At 35.3% G+C, this 21,518-nt stretch overlaps 1 protein-coding gene and 1 long non-coding RNA gene across 10 annotated transcripts; both read right to left on the bottom strand.

Moving 5' to 3' along the window:
* Positions 1-9,550: 9,550 nt before the first annotated feature.
* Positions 9,551-10,968, bottom strand: LOC116934407. Of its 6 annotated transcripts, none has more exons than XR_004400660.2 (5): positions 10,875-10,968; positions 10,220-10,811; positions 10,030-10,151; positions 9,821-9,967; positions 9,551-9,758 (listed from the first exon to the last, which is right to left on the bottom strand). It is a non-coding gene; the product is annotated as an uncharacterized LOC116934407 (long non-coding RNA). The 6 variants fall into 6 exon arrangements; XR_004400661.2 differs by having other exon boundaries at positions 10,891-10,906; XR_004400663.2 differs by having other exon boundaries at positions 9,553-9,758; positions 10,220-10,525; positions 10,617-10,966.
* Positions 10,969-12,319: 1,351 nt separating this feature from the next.
* LOC116916705 (zinc metalloproteinase nas-4) lies at positions 12,320-19,928 on the bottom strand. Of its 4 annotated transcripts, none has more exons than XM_032922027.2 (15): positions 19,613-19,928; positions 19,031-19,091; positions 18,368-18,507; positions 18,080-18,161; positions 17,592-17,709; positions 16,535-16,583; positions 16,313-16,375; positions 16,112-16,175; positions 15,600-15,668; positions 15,249-15,358; positions 14,957-15,059; positions 14,230-14,340; positions 13,908-13,947; positions 13,734-13,813; positions 12,320-12,849 (listed from the first exon to the last, which is right to left on the bottom strand). In XM_032922027.2, exons 1-15 carry the CDS (start codon positions 19,775-19,777, stop codon positions 12,728-12,730), a joined length of 1,377 nt encoding a protein of 458 aa, XP_032777918.2. In that variant the 5' UTR covers positions 19,778-19,928; the 3' UTR covers positions 12,320-12,727. The 4 variants fall into 4 exon arrangements, with proteins under 4 accessions (XP_032777918.2, XP_032777921.2, XP_032777919.2 ...); XM_032922030.2 differs by lacking the exon at positions 19,613-19,928 and adding an exon at positions 19,221-19,312; XM_032922028.2 differs by lacking the exon at positions 19,613-19,928 and adding an exon at positions 19,161-19,295.
* Positions 19,929-21,518: the final 1,590 nt, after the last annotated feature.

Here is a 21,518-nt window from a genome sequence, read left to right as displayed (position 1 = left end):
CAAAATCGGCCAAAAATGACATCTCTTGAAATTCTCCAAAAATCAGACGGCATAATCGAAATTGAACGCTGATTTCGATTTAGTCATTGGTTTTCTCTTTAGACTAGCCGTTAAAAAAATTAACGAAAACAGTTCTGTTAGCGCACCAACTTCATTTATGGTTTTTAACATGTAAATGAAAAACTATAAGACCAATAGAAAAATAAACCTGATTTCCGTGATTTTCATTCAATTCTGAATCTAAATCATGTATTTTAAGCCAAATTTGAAATTTGGCCAAAAATGAAAAAGTGGGAAGGGTATAGCCTTTCCACTTTTATCAAAATCGGCCAAAAATGACATCTCTTGAAATTCTCCAAAAATCAGACGGCATAATCGAAATTGAACGCTGATTTCGATTTAGTCATTGGTTTTTCTCTTTAGACTAGCCGTTAAAAAAATTAACGAAAACAGTTCTGTTAGCGCACCAACTTCATTTATGGTTTTTAACATGTAAATGAAAAACTATAAGACCAATAGAAAAATAAACCTGATTTCCGTGATTTTCATTCAATTCTGAATCTAAATCATGTATTTTAAGCCAAATTTGAAATTTGGCCAAAAATGAAAAAGTGGGAAGGGTATAGCCTTTCCACTTTTATCAAAATCGGCCAAAAATGACATCTCTTGAAATTCTCCAAAAATCAGACGGCATAATCGAAATTGAACGCTGATTTCGATTTAGTCATTGGTTTTCTCTTTAGACTAGCCGTTAAAAAAATTAACGAAAACAGTTCTGTTAGCGCACCAACTTCATTTATGGTTTTTAACATGTAAATGAAAAACTATAAGACCAATAGAAAAATAAACCTGATTTCCGTGATTTTCATTCAATTCTGAATCTAAATCATGTATTTTAAAAGCCAAATTTGAAATTTGGCCAAAAATGAAAAAGTGGGAAGGGTATAGCCTTTCCACTTTTGTCAAAATCGGCCAAAAATGACATCTCTTGAAATTCTCCAAAAATCAGACGGCATAATCGAAATTGAACGCTGATTTCGATTTAGTCATTGGTTTTCTCTTTAGACTAGCCGTTTAAAAAATTAACGAAAACAGTTCTGTTAGCGCACCAACTTCATTTATGGTTTTTAACATGTAAATGAAAAACTATAAGACCAATAGAAAAATAAACCTGATTTCCGTGATTTTCATTCAATTCTGAATCTAAATCATGTATTTTAAGCCAAATTTGAAATTTGGCCAAAAATGAAAAAGTGGGAAGGGTATAGCCTTTCCACTTTTATCAAAATCGGCCAAAAATGACATCTCTTGAAATTCTCCAAAAATCAGACGGCATAATCGAAATTGAACGCTGATTTCGATTTAGTCATTAGTTTTCTCTTTAGACTAGCCGTTTAAAAAATTAACGAAAACAGTTCTGTTAGCGCACCAACTTCATTTATGGTTTTTAACATGTAAATGAAAAACTATAAGACCAATAGAAAAATAAACCTGATTTCCGTGATTTTCATTCAATTCTGAATCTAAATCATGTATTTTAAACAAATTTGAAATTTGGCCAAAAATGAAAAAGTGGGAAGGGTATAGCCTTTCCACTTTTGTCAAAATCGGCCAAAAATGACATCTCTTGAAATTCTCCAAAAATCAGACGGCATAATCGAAATTGAACGCTGATTTCGATTTAGTCATTGGTTTTCTCTTTAGACTAGCCGTTAAAAAAATTAACGAAAACAGTTCTGTTAGCGCACCAACTTCATTTATGGTTTTTAACATGTAAATGAAAAACTATAAGACCAATAGAAAAATAAACCTGATTTCCGTGATTTTCATTCAATTCTGAATCTAAATCATGTATTTTAAGCCAAATTTGAAATTTGGCCAAAAATGAAAAAGTGGGAAGGGTATAGCCTTTCCACTTTTGTCAAAATCGGCCAAAAATGACATCTCTTGAAATTCTCCAAAAATCAGACGGCATAATCGAAATTGAACGCTGATTTCGATTTAGTCATTGGTTTTCTCTTTAGACTAGCCGTTAAAAAAATTAACGAAAACAGTTCTGTTAGCGCACCAACTTCATTTATGGTTTTTAACATGTAAATGAAAAACTATAAGACCAATAGAAAAATAAACCTGATTTCCGTGATTTTCATTCAATTCTGAATCTAAATCATGTATTTTAAGCCAAATTTGAAATTTGGCCAAAAATGAAAAAGTGGGAAGGGTATAGCCTTTCCACTTTTGTCAAAATCGGCCAAAAATGACATCTCTTGAAATTCTCCAAAAATCAGACGGCATAATCGAAATTGAACGCTGATTTCGATTTAGTCATTGGTTTTCTCTTTAGACTAGCCGTTTAAAAAATTAACGAAAACAGTTCTGTTAGCGCACCAACTTCATTTATGGTTTTTAACATGTAAATGAAAAACTATAAGACCAATAGAAAAATAAACCTGATTTCCGTGATTTTCATTCAATTCTGAATCTAAATCATGTATTTTAAGCCAAATTTGAAATTTGGCCAAAAATGAAAAAGTGGGAAGGGTATAGCCTTTCCACTTTTGTCAAAATCGGCCAAAAATGACATCTCTTGAAATTCTCCAAAAATCAGACGGCATAATCGAAATTGAACGCTGATTTCGATTTAGTCATTGGTTTTCTCTTTAGACTAGCCGTTAAAAAAATTAACGAAAACAGTTCTGTTAGCGCACCAACTTCATTTATGGTTTTTAACATGTAAATGAAAAACTATAAGACCAATAGAAAAATAAACCTGATTTCCGTGATTTTCATTCAATTCTGAATCTAAATCATGTATTTTAAGCCAAATTTGAAATTTGGCCAAAAATGAAAAAAGTGGGAAGGGTATAGCCTTTCCACTTTTGTCAAAATCGGCCAAAAATGACATCTCTTGAAATTCTCCAAAAATCAGACGGCATAATCGAAATTGAACGCTGATTTCGATTTAGTCATTGGGTTTTCTCTTTAGACTAGCCGTTAAAAAAATTAACGAAAACAGTTCTGTTAGCGCACCAACTTCATTTATGGTTTTTAACATGTAAATGAAAAACTATAAGACCAATAGAAAAATAAACCTGATTTCCGTGATTTTCATTCAATTCTGAATCTAAATCATGTATTTTTAAACCAAATTTGAAATTTGGCCAAAAATGAAAAAGTGGGAAGGGTATAGCCTTTCCACTTTTTATCAAAATCGGCCAAAAATGACATCTCTTGAAATTCTCCAAAAATCAGACGGCATAATCGAAATTGAACGCTGATTTCGATTTAGTCATTGGTTTTCTCTTTAGACTAGCCGTTTAAAAAATTAACGAAAACAGTTCTGTTAGCGCACCAACTTCATTTATGGTTTTTAACATGTAAATGAAAAACTATAAGACCAATAGAAAAATAAACCTGATTTCCGTGATTTTCATTCAATTCTGAATCTAAATCATGTATTTTAAGCCAAATTTGAAATTTGGCCAAAAATGAAAAAGTGGGAAGGGTATAGCCTTTCCACTTTTGTCAAAATCGGCCAAAAATGACATCTCTTGAAATTCTCCAAAAATCAGACGGCATAATCGAAATTGAACGCTGATTTCGATTTAGTCATTGGTTTTCTCTTTAGACTAGCCGTTAAAAAAAATTAACGAAAACAGTTCTGTTAGCGCACCAACTTCATTTATGGTTTTTAACATGTAAATGAAAAACTATAAGACCAATAGAAAAATAAACCTGATTTCCGTGATTTTCATTCAATTCTGAATCTAAATCATGTATTTTAAAAGCCAAATTTGAAATTTGGCCAAAAATGAAAAAGTGGGAAGGGTATAGCCTTTCCACTTTTATCAAAATCGGCCAAAAATGACATCTCTTGAAATTCTCCAAAAATCAGACGGCATAATCGAAATTGAACGCTGATTTCGATTTAGTCATTGGTTTTCTCTTTAGACTAGCCGTTTAAAAAATTAACGAAAACAGTTCTGTTAGCGCACCAACTTCATTTATGGTTTTTAACATGTAAATGAAAAACTATAAGACCAATAGAAAAATAAACCTGATTTCCGTGATTTTCATTCAATTCTGAATCTAAATCATGTATTTTAAGCCAAATTTGAAATTTGGCCAAAAATGAAAAAGTGGGAAGGGTATAGCCTTTCCACTTTTGCATCAAATCGGCCAAAAATGACATCTCTTGAAATTCTCCAAAAATCAGACGGCATAATCGAAATTGAACGCTGATTTCGATTTAGTCATTGGTTTTCTCTTTAGACTAGCCGTTTAAAAAAAAATTAACGAAAACAGTTCTGTTAGCGCACCAACTTCATTTATGGTTTTTAACATGTAAATGAAAAACTATAAGACCAATAGAAAAATAAACCTGATTTCCGTGATTTTCATTCAATTCTGAATCTAAATCATGTATTTTAAGCCAAAAAATTTGAAATTTGGCCAAAAATGAAAAAGTGGGAAGGGTATAGCCTTTCCACTTTTTATCAAAATCGGCCAAAAATGACATCTCTTGAAATTCTCCAAAAATCAGACGGCATAATCGAAATTGAACGCTGATTTCGATTTAGTCATTGGTTTTCTCTTTAGACTAGCCGTTAAAAAAATTAACGAAAACAGTTCTGTTAGCGCACCAACTTCATTTATGGTTTTTAACATGTAAATGAAAAACTATAAGACCAATAGAAAAATAAACCTGATTTCCGTGATTTTCATTCAATTCTGAATCTAAATCATGTATTTTAAGCCAAATTTGAAATTTGGCCAAAAATGAAAAAGTGGGAAGGGTATAGCCTTTCCACTTTTATCAAAATCGGCCAAAAATGACATCTCTTGAAATTCTCCAAAAATCAGACGGCATAATCGAAATTGAACGCTGATTTCGATTTAGTCATTGGTTTTCTCTTTAGACTAGCCGTTTAAAAAATTAACGAAAACAGTTCTGTTAGCGCACCAACTTCATTTATGGTTTTTAACATGTAAATGAAAAACTATAAGACCAATAGAAAAATAAACCTGATTTCCGTGATTTTCATTCAATTCTGAATCTAAATCATGTATTTTAAAGCCAAATTTGAAATTTGGCCAAAAATGAAAAAGTGGGAAGGGTATAGCCTTTCCACTTTTGTCAAAATCGGCCAAAAATGACATCTCTTGAAATTCTCCAAAAATCAGACGGCATAATCGAAATTGAACGCTGATTTCGATTTAGTCATTGGTTTTCTCTTTAGACTAGCCGTTTAAAAAATTAACGAAAACAGTTCTGTTAGCGCACCAACTTCATTTATGGTTTTTAACATGTAAATGAAAAACTATAAGACCAATAGAAAAATAAACCTGATTTCCGTGATTTTCATTCAATTCTGAATCTAAATCATGTATTTTAAGCCAAATTTGAAATTTGGCCAAAAATGAAAAAGTGGGAAGGGTATAGCCTTTCCACTTTTGTCAAAATCGGCCAAAAATGACATCTCTTGAAATTCTCCAAAAATCAGACGGCATAATCGAAATTGAACGCTGATTTCGATTTAGTCATTGGTTTTCTCTTTAGACTAGCCGTTAAAAAAATTAACGAAAACAGTTCTGTTAGCGCACCAACTTCATTTATGGTTTTTAACATGTAAATGAAAAACTATAAGACCAATAGAAAAATAAACCTGATTTCCGTGATTTTCATTCAATTCTGAATCTAAATCATGTATTTTAAGCCAAATTTGAAATTTGGCCAAAAATGAAAAAGTGGGGAAGGGTATAGCCTTTCCACTTTTGTCAAAATCGGCCAAAAATGACATCTCTTGAAATTCTCCAAAAATCAGACGGCATAATCGAAATTGAACGCTGATTTCGATTTAGTCATTGGTTTTCTCTTTAGACTAGCCGTTAAAAAAATTAACGAAAACAGTTCTGTTAGCGCACCAACTTCATTTATGGTTTTTACACATGTAAATGAAAAACTATAAGACCAATAGAAAAATAAACCTGATTTCCGTGATTTTCATTCAATTCTGAATCTAAATCATGTATTTTAAGCCAAATTTGAAATTTGGCCAAAAATGAAAAAGTGGGAAGGGTATAGCCTTTCCACTTTTGTCAAAATCGGCCAAAAATGACATCTCTTGAAATTCTCCAAAAATCAGACGGCATAATCGAAATTGAACGCTGATTTCGATTTAGTCATTGGTTTTCTCTTTAGACTAGCCGTTAAAAAAATTAACGAAAACAGTTCTGTTAGCGCACCAACTTCATTTATGGTTTTTAACATGTAAATGAAAAACTATAAGACCAATAGAAAAATAAACCTGATTTCCGTGATTTTCATTCAATTCTGAATCTAAATCATGTATTTTAAGCAAATTTGAAATTTGGCCAAAAATGAAAAAGTGGGAAGGGTATAGCCTTTCCACTTTTGTCAAAATCGGCCAAAAATGACATCTCTTGAAATTCTCCAAAAATCAGACGGCATAATCGAAATTGAACGCTGATTTCGATTTAGTCATTGGTTTTCTCTTTAGACTAGCCGTTAAAAAAAATTAACGAAAACAGTTCTGTTAGCGCACCAACTTCATTTATGGTTTTTAACATGTAAATGAAAAACTATAAGACCAATAGAAAAATAAACCTGATTTCCGTGATTTTCATTCAATTCTGAATCTAAATCATGTATTTTAAGCCAAATTTGAAATTTGGCCAAAAATGAAAAAGTGGGAAGGGTATAGCCTTTCCACTTTTGTCAAAATCGGCCAAAAATGACATCTCTTGAAATTCTCCAAAAATCAGACGGCATAATCGAAATTGAACGCTGATTTCGATTTAGTCATTGGTTTTCTCTTTAGACTAGCCGTTAAAAAATTAACGAAAACAGTTCTGTTAGCGCACCAACTTCATTTATGGTTTTTAACATGTAAATGAAAAACTATAAGACCAATAGAAAAATAAACCTGATTTCCGTGATTTTCATTCAATTCTGAATCTAAATCATGTATTTTAAGCCAAATTTGAAATTTGGCCAAAAATGAAAAAAGTGGGAAGGGTATAGCCTTTCCACTTTTGTCAAAATCGGCCAAAAATGACATCTCTTGAAATTCTCCAAAAATCAGACGGCATAATCGAAATTGAACGCTGATTTCGATTTAGTCATTGGTTTTCTCTTTAGACTAGCCGTTAAAAAAATTAACGAAAACAGTTCTGTTAGCGCACCAACTTCATTTATGGTTTTTAACATGTAAATGAAAAACTATAAGACCAATAGAAAAATAAACCTGATTTCCGTGATTTTCATTCAATTCTGAATCTAAATCATGTATTTTAAAAATTTAAATTTGGTCAATTAAATCAAAAAATGAAAAAGTGGGAAGGGTATAGCCTTTCCACTTTTGTCAAAATCGGCCAAAAATGACATCTCTTGAAATTCTCCAAAAATCAGACGGCATAATCGAAATTGAACGCTGATTTCGATTTAGTCATTGGTTTTCTCTTTAGACTAGCCGTTAAAAAAATTAACGAAAACAGTTCTGTTAGCGCACCAACTTCATTTATGGTTTTTAACATGTAAATGAAAAACTATAAGACCAATAGAAAAATAAACCTGATTTCCGTGATTTTCATTCAATTCTGAATCTAAATCATGTATTTTAAGCCAAATTTGAAATTTGGCCAAAAATGAAAAAGTGGGAAGGGTATAGCCTTTCCACTTTTGTCAAAATCGGCCAAAAATGACATCTCTTGAAATTCTCCAAAAATCAGACGGCATAATCGAAATTGAACGCTGATTTCGATTTAGTCATTGGTTTTCTCTTTAGACTAGCCGTTAAAAAAATTAACGAAAACAGTTCTGTTAGCGCACCAACTTCATTTATGGTTTTTAACATGTAAATGAAAAACTATAAGACCAATAGAAAAATAAACCTGATTTCCGTGATTTTCATTCAATTCTGAATCTAAATCATGTATTTTAAGCCAAATTTGAAATTTGGCCAAAAATGAAAAAGTGGGAAGGGTATAGCCTTTCCACTTTTGTCAAAATCGGCCAAAAATGACATCTCTTGAAATTCTCCAAAAATCAGACGGCATAATCGAAATTGAACGCTGATTTCGATTTAGTCATTGGTTTTCTCTTTAGACTAGCCGTTAAAAAAATTAACGAAAACAGTTCTGTTAGCGCACCAACTTCATTTATGGTTTTTAACATGTAAATGAAAAACTATAAGACCAATAGAAAAATAAACCTGATTTCCGTGATTTTCATTCAATTCTGAATCTAAATCATGTATTTTAAGCCAAATTTGAAATTTGGCCAAAAATGAAAAAGTGGGAAGGGTATAGCCTTTCCACTTTTGTCAAAATCGGCCAAAAATGACATCTCTTGAAATTCTCCAAAAATCAGACGGCATAATCGAAATTGAACGCTGATTTCGATTTAGTCATTGGTTTTCTCTTTAGACTAGCCGTTAAAAAATTAACGAAAACAGTTCTGTTAGCGCACCAACTTCATTTATGGTTTTTAACATGTAAATGAAAAACTATAAGACCAATAGAAAAATAAACCTGATTTCCGTGATTTTCATTCAATTCTGAATCTAAATCATGTATTTTAAGGCAAATTTGAAATTTGGCCAAAAATGAAAAAGTGGGAAGGGTATAGCCTTTCCACTTTTTGTCAAAATCGGCCAAAAATGACATCTCTTGAAATTCTCCAAAAATCAGACGGCATAATCGAAATTGAACGCTGATTTCGATTTAGTCATTGGTTTTCTCTTTAGACTAGCCGTTAAAAAAATTAACGAAAACAGTTCTGTTAGCGCACCAACTTCATTTATGGTTTTTAACATGTAAATGAAAAACTATAAGACCAATAGAAAAATAAACCTGATTTCCGTGATTTTCATTCAATTCTGAATCTAAATCATGTATTTTAAGCCAAATTTGAAATTTGGCCAAAAATGAAAAAGTGGGAAGGGTATAGCCTTTCCACTTTTGTCAAAATCGGCCAAAAATGACATCTCTTGAAATTCTCCAAAAATCAGACGGCATAATCGAAATTGAACGCTGATTTCGATTTAGTCATTGGTTTTCTCTTTAGACTAGCCGTTAAAAAAATTAACGAAAACAGTTCTGTTAGCGCACCAACTAAATTTATGGTTTTTAACATGTAAATGAAAAACTATAAGACCAATAGAAAAATAAACCTGATTTCCGTGATTTTCATTCAATTCTGAATCTAAATCATGTATTTTAAGCCAAATTTGAAATTTGGCCAAAAATGAAAAAGTGGGAAGGGTATAGCCTTTCCACTTTTGTCAAAATCGGCCAAAAATGACATCTCTTGAAATTCTCCAAAATCAGACGGCATAATCGAAATTGAACGCTGATTTCGATTTAGTCATTGGTTTTCTCTTTAGACTAGCCGTTAAAAAAATTAACGAAAACAGTTCTGTTAGCGCACCAACTTCATTTATGGTTTTTAACATGTAAATCAAAAACTTTAAGACCAATAGAAAAATAAACCTGATTTCCGTGATTTTCATTCAATTCTGAATCTAAATCATGTATTTTAAGCCAAATTTGAAATTTGGCCAAAAATGAAAAAGTGGGAAGGGTATAGCCTTTCCACTTTTGTCAAAATCGGCCAAAAATGACATCATTTAGCTGTTTTCTAGAATTAAATACCCTTAATTAAAAACCCATGGGGAATCACAATTTACATCCCGGAAAATTCAAAGTTTGGTTCAGCAAAATTTCTTTAAAGAGCACTGCAACAGAATTAATCGATATTAAACATGGCTTATGGGAATTCTATGACGAAATGTATTACCTCAGACTTCTTTTTGACCGTATAGACATTACATATCACTAATATCAGGTAGCCATATCTGTTTTAATTGGTTTCGTTATAATTCCATTTTCGGCCTTAGAAGCAAACATGACTCCCATAACATTTGTTGGAATTGATGCTTTTTATCTGAAGCAATAGAAAAAATTAGGTATCATAAATTTTTTTTTTAAATTTACTAAGGAGTCTACCGCATAGCACTTTTCCACCTTGCGGAATGAATACTTCACGATATTCTGTTTTACATTTCGTATCAATTACATTCAATTCCAGGGTTCAATTACATTTCATATTCTTGCAAGCCAAGCAACACCTCCATATTGAAACCAAGAAAAGACAAACATTAAAGATAAATCAAACAAATCTTTTCATTTCATATACCTTGCTCCAAGAAGGCTGTGCCGCTGTGGTCAAAACAGGGGCACCTTTTCTTCTATATGAAATCAAGCCTTGAAGCATAACTCATAGTGTTGGCAACATTTTGACAGGTAGTTATTTTTATTTTATTGGTGAGTGAGTTCAATGTGGTGAGTCTTAACCTTCTGTTTGATCTAATAAACCAGATTTTAGAAAACCATTTCAACAACTTCATGCTACATACCCATTTGTCACAATGCCAATTATACACTGATTTGTATTTTGTGAACTTAACTGCGACAAGTAATTCTTCCAAGGATTAATCCATATCTTTTGCAGAAGATTAAAAGTTAAATAATTTAAAGAAAATCAACAAAAAGGACAACAGCAAACAACTCAAAAATCCCAGTTTTCTCTTCACCTTGCTATATCAAAAGTTAGAAGGGCACTTGCACGGAAATGAAAATTGCTACTATGGATTGGGTTTGTGTTATACCCAACCACTGAAAAGAGAAGACTGGTGAAGAGGTGAGACTGGATTTCTCAGTGAATCTAGAAATTTTATTCAACTGACCATTATTCACCAAGTGTAGAACAGCCAGCATTGATTGATTACCTAAACAAAAACACACACACAAATCAGCATCCCGTGAAATTAATAAAAAATACATTACGATACTATTATATTACGATACCATGGTATAATAGTTATTATACCATGACGATACTAACACGCATTTTACTTGTCATCCGTGATCTTCATCAAAATGCACGTCAACGCCACCTAGTTTTCGTCCTGAAACCCAACGAAAATAGATTTTATTTTTAAATCAGTATAATTCTTGCTTTTAAGTACTTGAACTTTACTAACCTCAAACAGTTCATTCCAATTATAAATATAAAAACCTAGAATATCAACTACTAGTTGCAAGAAGAGGCGCTAAAATATTTGTAGCTAAAACTGTCGTTGCTCAGCCTGTACTGTTGATACCGAAAAAAAAAAAACACGGAATAATAGCGCATCACCCTAACGAATTCAAGAAAAATATTTTAAAATGTTAGAACAATACGGCAAACTTTTTAATTTGTTCAAATTGTCGTAAAAATCTTCCGGAAGTAACCGGAAGTAGCCAAGACCTCCGGCAATAGTAATCCCATAACGAAACGAGTAGGATTTTCGTGATCCTTATAAAATTTAGGGTTGAAATGATGTTTTTTTAGCCAAAAGTCGGATTTGACCAAAATCGCGATTTTTCATGAACAATGAATAATGTTCAGGAAAATTTGCGATTTGTGACAATTTCGGGTATTTTGAGCTGACACATGCAGTCGACCCCAAATTTGACCAGGATCACGAGAATGTCAATTTTTTCCCTGCCAGACCAACAAATAAGGAGTTTTTTTACATTTTAAAACTGGAAGTAAAACCGGAAGTTTAAATTCCAGAAATCTAAAAAATGAGCTTTATTTTCCTTTAAATGGTTAACAAGATTTTGATAGTTGTCAAATTAAACTATTGTTAATAAAAGTTATGCGGTTTTTTAAAAGTTCTAAAAGTACAATTTCAGTTCTGACAGCTAAATAGACTTGAATAGAAAAATCATACATTTAACACGATTAAACCCGTGACTTACTTGGTATTTTAACCTGCAACTTCCTTCACACACGAAGAACTGAAATTCTAAAAGTTTTAATTATAGACCCATAACATAAAGCTAAGAAATAAGCGAATACACGAAGAACTGATATAATAAAAGTGTTCAATAAAAAAATACAAATATTATCTGTGAATCACTAAACAGCAACAACTGATGGAAAACGGGACGAATTGCACATTTACATTTGCCTAATGCTCCAACAATAGAGCTTGCTGCTTGCAAACAAACAATTGGTAAAATAAGTTTAGAGAAAGAGTGTTGGGACTTGGGAGCAAAATTTTCTTCGTAATTTGGTGATAAATCAACATAATTTCATTCTTGTTTTTTAGATCAAAGATAGAGCAGCGGAGAAGGTCAACAGATTTTCTGTCTGCCTGTCCTAATTTACAAGAATTTTGTCGGTTGCAACTTATCGAATGCAGTATACACATTAATATAGTACTTTCCAATGATAGACTAATTAGAATTTTTGATCTACGTGTGTATTTTAATTCCACTTTAAACCCCACCACCACACAACCCATGAAAATGACTTAGCAAACAAAGGTCGAAAGGTAGTCTACTTTGAAGACTGACCAGCCGTTCTGTCTTTCAAGTAGGCTCTGTAAACTTCAAGCGTCTGACTAATTCTCAGAGCAATTGCTGTCGGCCAAATCACGAGTCCCACATTAGCCGATACCATATTCAGTGCTGGACATTTTACGTCTAAGTTGACGAGAATGATTAGAACGCACTATTAATGTGCACCAGATGACACGATGAACGGGGAAACGTGAACAGATTCAACGAAGCATTAATCCCACCAGAAATACCCCCTTCACCAAATAGATTATATGCATATCCATGACACGCGCAGCAAACAATTGAAAAAATATTAGCATAATCCACATGATTTCTTGCAGTGTAGTTTCATGTAGTCGGCATTGGCTTTGCACTGGCCTCGTTCCGCCCAAGCACTACAGTATCGATTCCCGTCGTTGCACGCCGCGCTAGAAGCTGGATCAACGAAATAAAAGTTACGGTCCATAAATAAACAAACGAGTGAAAGAGAGAGAGAAAAAAAAGGGAAGAAGCTGCGTTTTTTATGAACGAGTTATAAACCTGGTGCGATAAACAATGTAGCCAGAAGGGATAAGCCGCAGAAAACCGAGTCATCTAGTTACAGTATAGTTAGGTCTACAGCATGATAAACGCATGCTATATCTATACCAGTTGGTTGCAATAAATGACGGAAATTTGACGGAGAAAGAGTTTTTCAAAACATAACGCACGTAAAATTCTTTCATTCCACTTGTTTGGTATGAACATTACATGAAATATCTTCAACATTTCTCGTTATTCTCAGACAGTGCCTCGTTGTTTACTGAACACCCGACATTATAAAGATGCTCAAAGACCCCCAGACTATGAAGCTTTTTGGTAAGTGACAAACAAAATTATGCACGCAGTCTCACTGAAAATTCGACGTTTCTGTGCTGGAACTCAAATTGGAGTAGCTACTTAGATTTAAAATTTATAGCCCCGATGCTAAAAGCCCATTTCAACTGTCGTAACTGTTCAGAGTGTCGTGTATAGTCTCGACTGCTTTCAACTCGATTTCAAAAACGTTTTTCTTGGCCTAATTTGTTGAATTTTCCAGGAAGGGTTCCACGGCTTTTGGGTGAAAGTCAATATATATTGTAAGGACGAACTACCGGTGAAAGCAAACTTTACTGAAAGAACTCCGAAAGTCTAACTTTTTCATGGTGAAATTCCAATTATAAGAGATGCCACTATCTTTTGTTAAGCCTCCTCGATCACCTGAACCAATCTAGTCCAATACTTACTCCAGACGCATTTGATCGTATTTGCAGAGGTTCATTAGTCGATTAATCACTTACCTGTTCCGCAGAATCCGCAAGATTTTGGACAGTAAAGCTTCATGTACTCAATGTTCTTTTCGCATTCGTTGGTCTTTGCCCTGAATGAAAAATGAACAAAAAAATTTTACTCATAAAATAGGTAGACCTACGCTATACTGTAAAGGAATGATTTCAGCAGGACTTAATATTTACCATGAATCGCAGTGCAAGTTGAAGTTATCACAGTCCACTCCTGAAAAACAGATACAAGACAAACAAAACGGAACCGATGTTCAAATATCATGTGATTGCAGTAAACTTATCCGCAGCAAGATTTACACAGGTCTCAAAATGTATAGAATCCCGAGAATTTGAAATTGAAATGGAACTGAACCATAAGCATCCTCACTATTTTATGCCCAGATTACTACCACCCACGCCGACTTCTATACAGCAGCCGCGATGTTGATTCAATATGCTGTTGATTCAGTAACCTCTCCCCCATCGAAGCTTAATATTCAGTTGGTTGACTTACCGCACATTTTGCACGATTTGCGACAGCTGACGCTCATCCACACTTTGTTTTTGGTGCATTCGCCGGTTTCCGACCAGATCTTGCAGTATTTGTGACTGTCCTCGCATTTGCCTAATGAATTTCGGTTAAAAGAGCTTTACAGTTTGATTTTTGATCATAAAGTTGATCCACTTCGCAGAATTTAAAACACATATATATAGCGAAGCACACGAAAATCCATCGAGGCAAAAACAAAAGGCTTTTACCACAAGCAATTAGTGTAAGAGATACAGAAGTTGTACGTTGTAATAAATCAAAGGAATATAGTTTTAGGGACGTCAAAAACTAAACTTAAAAAAAAAAGGTGAATAGAGGAGGAGGAGGCAAACCGAGAAATTATTAAAGCCTGTTAAACCAGGCGGCCAAATGGATGTTCTCATTAGTGCTCGATTGACGTTTTCAGATCATTAACCGAGCATAAATGAGAGCGCCATTCGGAGGATGTTTGCTGTTGAAGGTTCGACGAGCAATACGTGAAAAGTGGTGTCTGAATACTTCGTTTGCAGCCCTTACAATCGTCTTCGGGGAAAAATATGGTGCCATGTGTTGCTTTTACCATTTCAATGCTTGTTAAACGTAATAAACTAAGGTTCCGTATTTGTTGGTTTAATTTTTTTTTTTTTTTTTTGAAATATACAGAGATTGCTGTATTATTTAGTGGGTGTAGGCTGCAGGAGTGTGCACGTACCTGGTAATTCAGTGGAAACAAGTGGAGCCATTGTGGTGGTGACCGTTGACACACCGCCGTTCTTTCCACATTCGTACAGTTTGTTCAATTTCATAACATCCACCTTTTTAGGGAAAAAAAAAGGGGTATTGTGTTACATTTTTGTCCATTGTACAGGTTTTTTGAAAGAATAGTTCGTCATAAAACAAGAATATTCGTTTTTCTTATTTAAGAGCATAGACGGCTAGAAGTTAATCCTATTACACAAGACTTATCGTTGAAATAACAGATATGATTGGAATCGAAAACTCACGTCACTGAATCCTCTCCTCTGTCCCAGCTCGGTGCCTTGTTTTTTGGCTATAATAGTGGGACGTTCGCGGTTCTTAGCAAATGCAAAGGCATCGTAGTGCATTACGGAACCTGTTTGTTGGCGGAGACATATGAAAACAGACGTCTATGTAGTCTATTGATTGAAAATCGTTGCTCGAGAAAACTACGAAGAAAGTTGAGTAAACTTTCCCTTTTTGCAATCGATCACGACAATAAGACCAACAGAAAATAGAAGGGCAGGAGAAAAAATAGAAGAGAAATAGTGATAAGACTGCAGGCAAAGAGATTGAATTGGAATATAGCGAGACAGAGAAGATATAAATGTAATAACTTGTGTCGTATGGTGCTCCGAGGTACTGGATTCGGTCCAGATTATACTTTTGAAAGTTATACGCCATTCCTGATAAAAGAACAAAACAAAATGAAACAATAGGTTAACATTAAAAATCAGATTTAATAGGCCAACATAGTTTCAATGATTGTATCATGTTCACACAAGAAAAAGTCTTCAACGAGACGCATCGCTCGTTGAGCAAAAATCTCCTTTCAAAGAGTTTTAAAAAATAAAAAGAGACCATTCTCAGAATCCTTCACCAACAGTCGAGACCTTTTCGTAAATATAATCTTAAACTCTTCGTAACTAGTCTGATTTCCATTTTGGTAACTGTAAAGAATTATGCAACATTTACATTCCAAAGAAATTCTTTATGGAATGATTTCACTAATTGTTTTTAAACACAAAAGCCGAACACAATTTTAGGTCTAACTAAACTGAGAAAGTCAAACAATTGAATCATATTCAATTCTAGCAAACCAAAACTAACGAGAAATAAGGTGACCAACCGTTAATAATATTATCCCATTGGATGGCGATGAAGTTGTCGCGATCGCCTCTGCTCTGCTCGTGCTATCCATCGATGATGTAAACACAAAAGAAGAGGTTAATAGACCGTCAAATGATTACGACATCGCCAAGCCAACAAACTAGTAACGCTCCTCCCTTTTCAGGTATTGATTATACAGTACATTGCGATTGAATCTTACCCAAAAACCCGCAGCGTGCATCAGTTCGTGAATGACGATCCCCACGTAGACACAACCGCTGCCCTGTAAATTGAAAGCACTCTGATCGTTACATTACACAAACGATGGGCGTTGACTCTTAAAGGGCAATTGAACAAAAAAAAGAACAAAACCCATCAAAAGAAAACAAACGTGCTAAGTGAATAAAGTCTAAATGACAATGAAGAGAAGCTAAACGCTTACCAGGGAAACGGGCTGACCGCCTCCGGTCCGGCCGACATTGCTGCTGCACCTATTAGTAAGAACGGAAGTGTTCAGAAGGTCACGTAAAAATGGGAAAACACAGAAACTAAATGCTTCCCTGTTGGAACGTAAGCAAAACAACGGCACTAAGCATCTATTCCGTTAATCAAATGACGTGGCACCATGTTAAACGCAATGACGCTGTTTGGGAGGGGCCGTGCAATACTCAATTACACGAAGAGTGCATCTCCTATTGTTGATGTAGAGGACAGTGCAAGATAAGAGGAAATACTTCCTGGACAATAGCCAGCGGAATGTCCAGCAAGGCGACAAGGTCCTTTCTAGACGTCACCAGTTGATCAATGATAGTTTACTCTAACTCAAATAGTATAAGAACTTGGCAAAGAAAACGGAGTGTCAACACTGTAAACTGTTAATCATTCGCTACCATTTCATCTTTAAAAAAAAAAAAAAATCCTTTTATAACGGAGGAAACGTGGGCCTCAGCAACATTATCAATGTAGGAGCATGCATACTGCATAATACGCTAGACCGAGTGATGGGTTGTTAATCTGATTGAATGTTTCGTGTTCCGCCGAGTACCATCAAAGACCGATGAACAATACAGCAATCCCTAGACGCAATTCTTTTTTTTTCGAAGAACATAACTATTCCAAACCCACGCACAGGTCGCCTAATCGAGTGCTGGTAAATGTCAGAGATGCCATGGCAACGAGGCCAAGAAACGTATCGTCAGCACCATCAATAAAAAATAAAAATAAGAAAACATAGGAAGCGAAAATTGATTTTAGAAAAAATGTTAGACGACTTAAATTGATCAAAGAAAACGGAATTTCATTTATAGACTGAGATTCTCTGTGTTACCGGAGGATGCCCGCGAGGACGGCTTAAGCGACATAATAGGATCTGCACGTGGAAGGGTCAAAGAGTATCGTAATGCTAGTCTACATTTTCCGCCGAACGGCGGATACTGGGCATTCCCGTCACCGTGAAAGACGTGCGTGTGCAACAATTGTAAATATACGTTAATATTTACCCCGATCCAGGCATGATGTGAACGTAGTCGCGTTGATTGGTACGTGGGACGAAGCGGATGCAGGTTTTATTGTGATATTCAAGCATCGCTCTGGCGATCACGCTCCGGTCGTTCGGTACTTGATATTTGCAAAGGTAGACTAGAATTATTGAGTGCACATGTATGATGGGCAGGCATGCAAAAAGCTATACAGAATATGTCGTTCAATCAATGGTCTTTCACTCGGAAGAAACTTGTCAGTCGTCATCCGTTAGATTCGTTAATGTTCTATAGTTATGCATAGCAGCAAGCGTCAAAGTAGAATGTCAACGCTTTGCTTGAGCGTGTTGATTGCATATTATACTCTGCGCGTGTCGCTCTTTCTGGATTTGTTCATGTGTGCCACTACGGCAATCGAATCATACGTCATGCAAAAATAAACTGTCGGAACGTGACACATTCCGCCAACGTTTTCGTATTACGTTTCAAATCAAATTTAAGCGACTAACCGAAAGAAGCTGATATGACGTAAGGAATGACGCTCGACGGCCAGCGAAGGTTCATGTCGACAATAGCATTTTTTCCTGTTGCCTGAAAGTTCATGGGTTAAGAAAAAAACAAAAACAAGTTTTAAGATAAAATTGAGATGTCTACGTGCACCTGCTGGTTATAGACCTATATGGCATAATTGTACGTGCAATCGATGGGATCGTGTGTGGAACAAATGCGTACGTGACGTATAAGCAAAGACTGTGATGCTCAAATATGTGATAGGAAGAGTAAAGTGCTTTGCTTACTTTGGTGCCAGATTTGCCTGGTTTAAATGACTTGCCGGCGGCCATGTCTGCGCTTACAACTCCAGCAATGTCACCTTCAAAGAGACCAGCAATTTCGATAGGATCACCTCCCAACTTGTCACGTGGAGGTGGATCCATGGCTGCATTAACGAACGTAAGGCAATTTGAAAATTGACAAACGGGAAACAGGATTAAATAGACTATACAAATGCCTCTATATACTTGTTACTATAGCGACTAAAAGAATCCGCACTACTCGATTCCCACTAAAGCCCTGTAGCGCTTTTAATAAGAACCCACTCTTTGGCTGTTCAAATATATTCAAGTGCAATATCTGGTCCTCCATATTGATATTGATGTGTAGTTTTTTTGTTTTTTTTTTCTTTTTTCTTTTACTTTTTTAAGAGTTCTAGTCGCATATTGTTGTGGATCTCTCATCTTTCTTCTCCTTTGAAGAATCAACTTGACAAAGACGACGAGCGTAAACCTATTTGAGCTGAGTACACCGAGATGACGTTCAAAGAATTTCCCCTTTACCTTATGGATTCTATTATTAATTGACACCTACACCACGCCATTCCCATCACTGTTCTACATGCAACATCTTTGCTAATTTTTAAAGTAAAACCAGAGAAATGTGAAAAGAAAATAGGAAAAACGTACAGACTGTCATGGCGTTTTTGAAATCAGTTGGATTTAGAGGTTCGCCAGGTATTTCTTTTTCCTGTAAAGTAAGATAGAATATGATTAGAACCTCTTCAATGGCATAAAAAAAACAGAGATCAGTGATTACACGCATGGTTTGTTATATTAAAAAATAACTAGTGATAAACCAATAAGTTTCCATCACGACCTAAAACAATTGGCCCCAACTATCAATCACTAAATGAACGGACATTCACAGCAACTTTCTAAGCCAACGCCAACGCACGCTCACAAAAACTGTCCACACAACTGCGTTCTTTTTCACACATAGTCATGGGTGAAAGTTGTCCTTGGCACGAGCTTTTTTCACCGTTCTTTTGTTTTGCTTTTTCTACTACCATCCCCAAACTCTATTGTGAATACCCGCTATAAAATCACCCCTTTCCTCTGTTTTTTTCCTTACAAGCTTAGCCGTTACGTCATAGTGGCCTGGAGTAATGGGAAGCAAATCGGCCTTGCCATTAGATCCGAATTTTAAAATTTAACGTTACCGTACCCCGCCCACACAAAAAATAAAAATTTAAATTAAAAAAGACATACCGAATCGGCGTTGCCCAGCGGTATGTTGCTAAGATCATCCATAGCTTCGTCACTCATGGGGGTGTCCGGTTCGCGGAAGGTGGTTGGATCGGAATCAGCAGCGCTTCGTGCCACCAGACTGGACAGAAGCAAAGCAGCGAACAAAGAAGTGATGAATCGCATCATGTCGATGGGGCTTGTTACACTTTTTATTGCTAACGGTTGATTAAGTTAGTAGGGGAATTTAAAAAAAAACGCTTGAAAATAAGGCTGGTATAATTAAGACTACTGCTCTCAAGAATATGCCGTACCACGCTCGATCAAGAGTTACACTCGTTTAATGCGTTCATGTTATGCTCCTTTTATACATGCTGACTGTGGGTAAGGTGCACGGTGCTGTGCCCGCTGATCTAATGGCAGGTGTATCGTGATGAAATCGTTTCAAGTTAGTTCCTATTCATTATTATACTGTTTTAAGGCTAAGCAGCACTCTAAGACTAGGGGAAATCTATCTACGTCGTCGTTCAACACGTTGAATGGCAGCATGAGCTCTCATATGTTTATTCGAGTGAGAGGGGGAAAACCTAAGTTTGATATTCGGCCGGTCGTCCCTCTCGTTTTCTTTCCACCGTATACGGAATCACTTATACAGGACACGAGTACCATGATGAGGGTTCCGGCTTGCCGTGTCAATATACTCCTTCAGTGTTTATCCTTTTCCCATGACCAAAGAAATTTGATTAATTTATTACTGTCTATTTTCAAAAACGTATGAAGAAATCAAACAGCAAATTTCAATTAGGCCATATGGTGTGAGTAAACTCCTTTTAAGCGCACCTGGATAATCATTTTGAGAAAGAAAAAAAAAAAAAGAAATTTAAGGAAATGAACGAGGAAGTTCTGCCTGACGTAAGGTGCATGTGTCGTCGAACTTGACGCTCCGTTTTCGTGTTAACGTCAATCGATCGTCAATGAACTCTATGAAACGCAACCCGGATGTTATAGGGATGACGTGCAACTATAAACACCTAGGCTACGGCGTATGTGACACATGCCAGCTGTTGCACGCTAGTTCATCCTTTTTGTTTTTCTTTTCCCCGAATAATCATGATTGATAACGCCATCGGCGTTTCGTCACCCTGATGGCGTGGAAACATACAAAGCATAAGTAGCAAGTATTATTCTCTCAGTTTCAGTTTTGAAAATAAAAGTTTTGACAGCACCACCAAAACGGCTGTGATGACAGGTAAAACACATATACGTTTTCGTTAACTTGATGGCACAATATTAAATATTGAACCATATATATATTACGAAGAAAAATAGTGAATGCAAAACTGAATTATGAAACAGCAGCGCTGCTGTATGCTGCCTAACGGTATAACCATTGAGCTTGCCATTCGGGTACTTACTCTAGTTTTTAACTGCATAATGTTTATGCTTTTATGAATAGCGTTTGATATCAAGGTGCGTATCAATGCCGTGTTTGGCGTAATATTTATATGTGTCACACGTTTTATGTGTCGAATGTATATTCAATAACCCACGCAATTCAGCGACAACTTAATATGACAACTTCTGTGCATATGTATATGCGATTACTGATTTTACGATTCTGTGGAGGATCGTTCTGATCTTCAGGAAGGTATTCCATTACGTGCTGTTCAAAAACTTTTCGGGCAAAGCTTTATACAATCCAGCAATACGTTCCCCGCACATAATTATAGTGAATGTTTAAATTAAAAAATTTATTTTAGTAATGGCGTGCACACAGCCTGAAATGATGGCGTTTTTATCGACTTTTGAACGCGGTATTTCGCACGCAGAATCACGTCGTCAATCGATTGAACACGTATATGGCAGCCACAAAGATCTAATTAACCAACTTGGGTTCGTTGTTATTAGCTTAACGCTATACTTATTCATC

Source organism: Daphnia magna, linkage group LG2 (genome assembly GCF_020631705.1).
Source record: "Daphnia magna isolate NIES linkage group LG2, ASM2063170v1.1, whole genome shotgun sequence".
NCBI classification, from domain to species: Eukaryota; Metazoa; Arthropoda; class Branchiopoda; order Diplostraca; family Daphniidae; genus Daphnia; species Daphnia magna.
Note: the sequence above shows the minus strand (reverse complement) of the source record. Positions and strands in the feature narration are given on the sequence as shown.

Excerpts from the sequence above, each read along its gene's own strand:
- LOC116916705 (XM_032922027.2), bottom strand. The coding sequence starts at position 19,777 with ATGATGCGATTCATCACTTCTTTGTTCGCTGCTTTGCTTCTGTCCAGT. Across the intron at positions 16,176-16,312 it reads TGCACGCTGCGGGTTTTTGG|CACGAGCAGAGCAGAGGCGA; the intron begins GTAAGATTCAAT and ends ATCGATGGATAG. Across the intron at positions 13,948-14,229 it reads CAAATCGTGCAAAATGTGCG|GAGTGGACTGTGATAACTTC; the intron begins GTAAGTCAACCA and ends TCTGTTTTTCAG.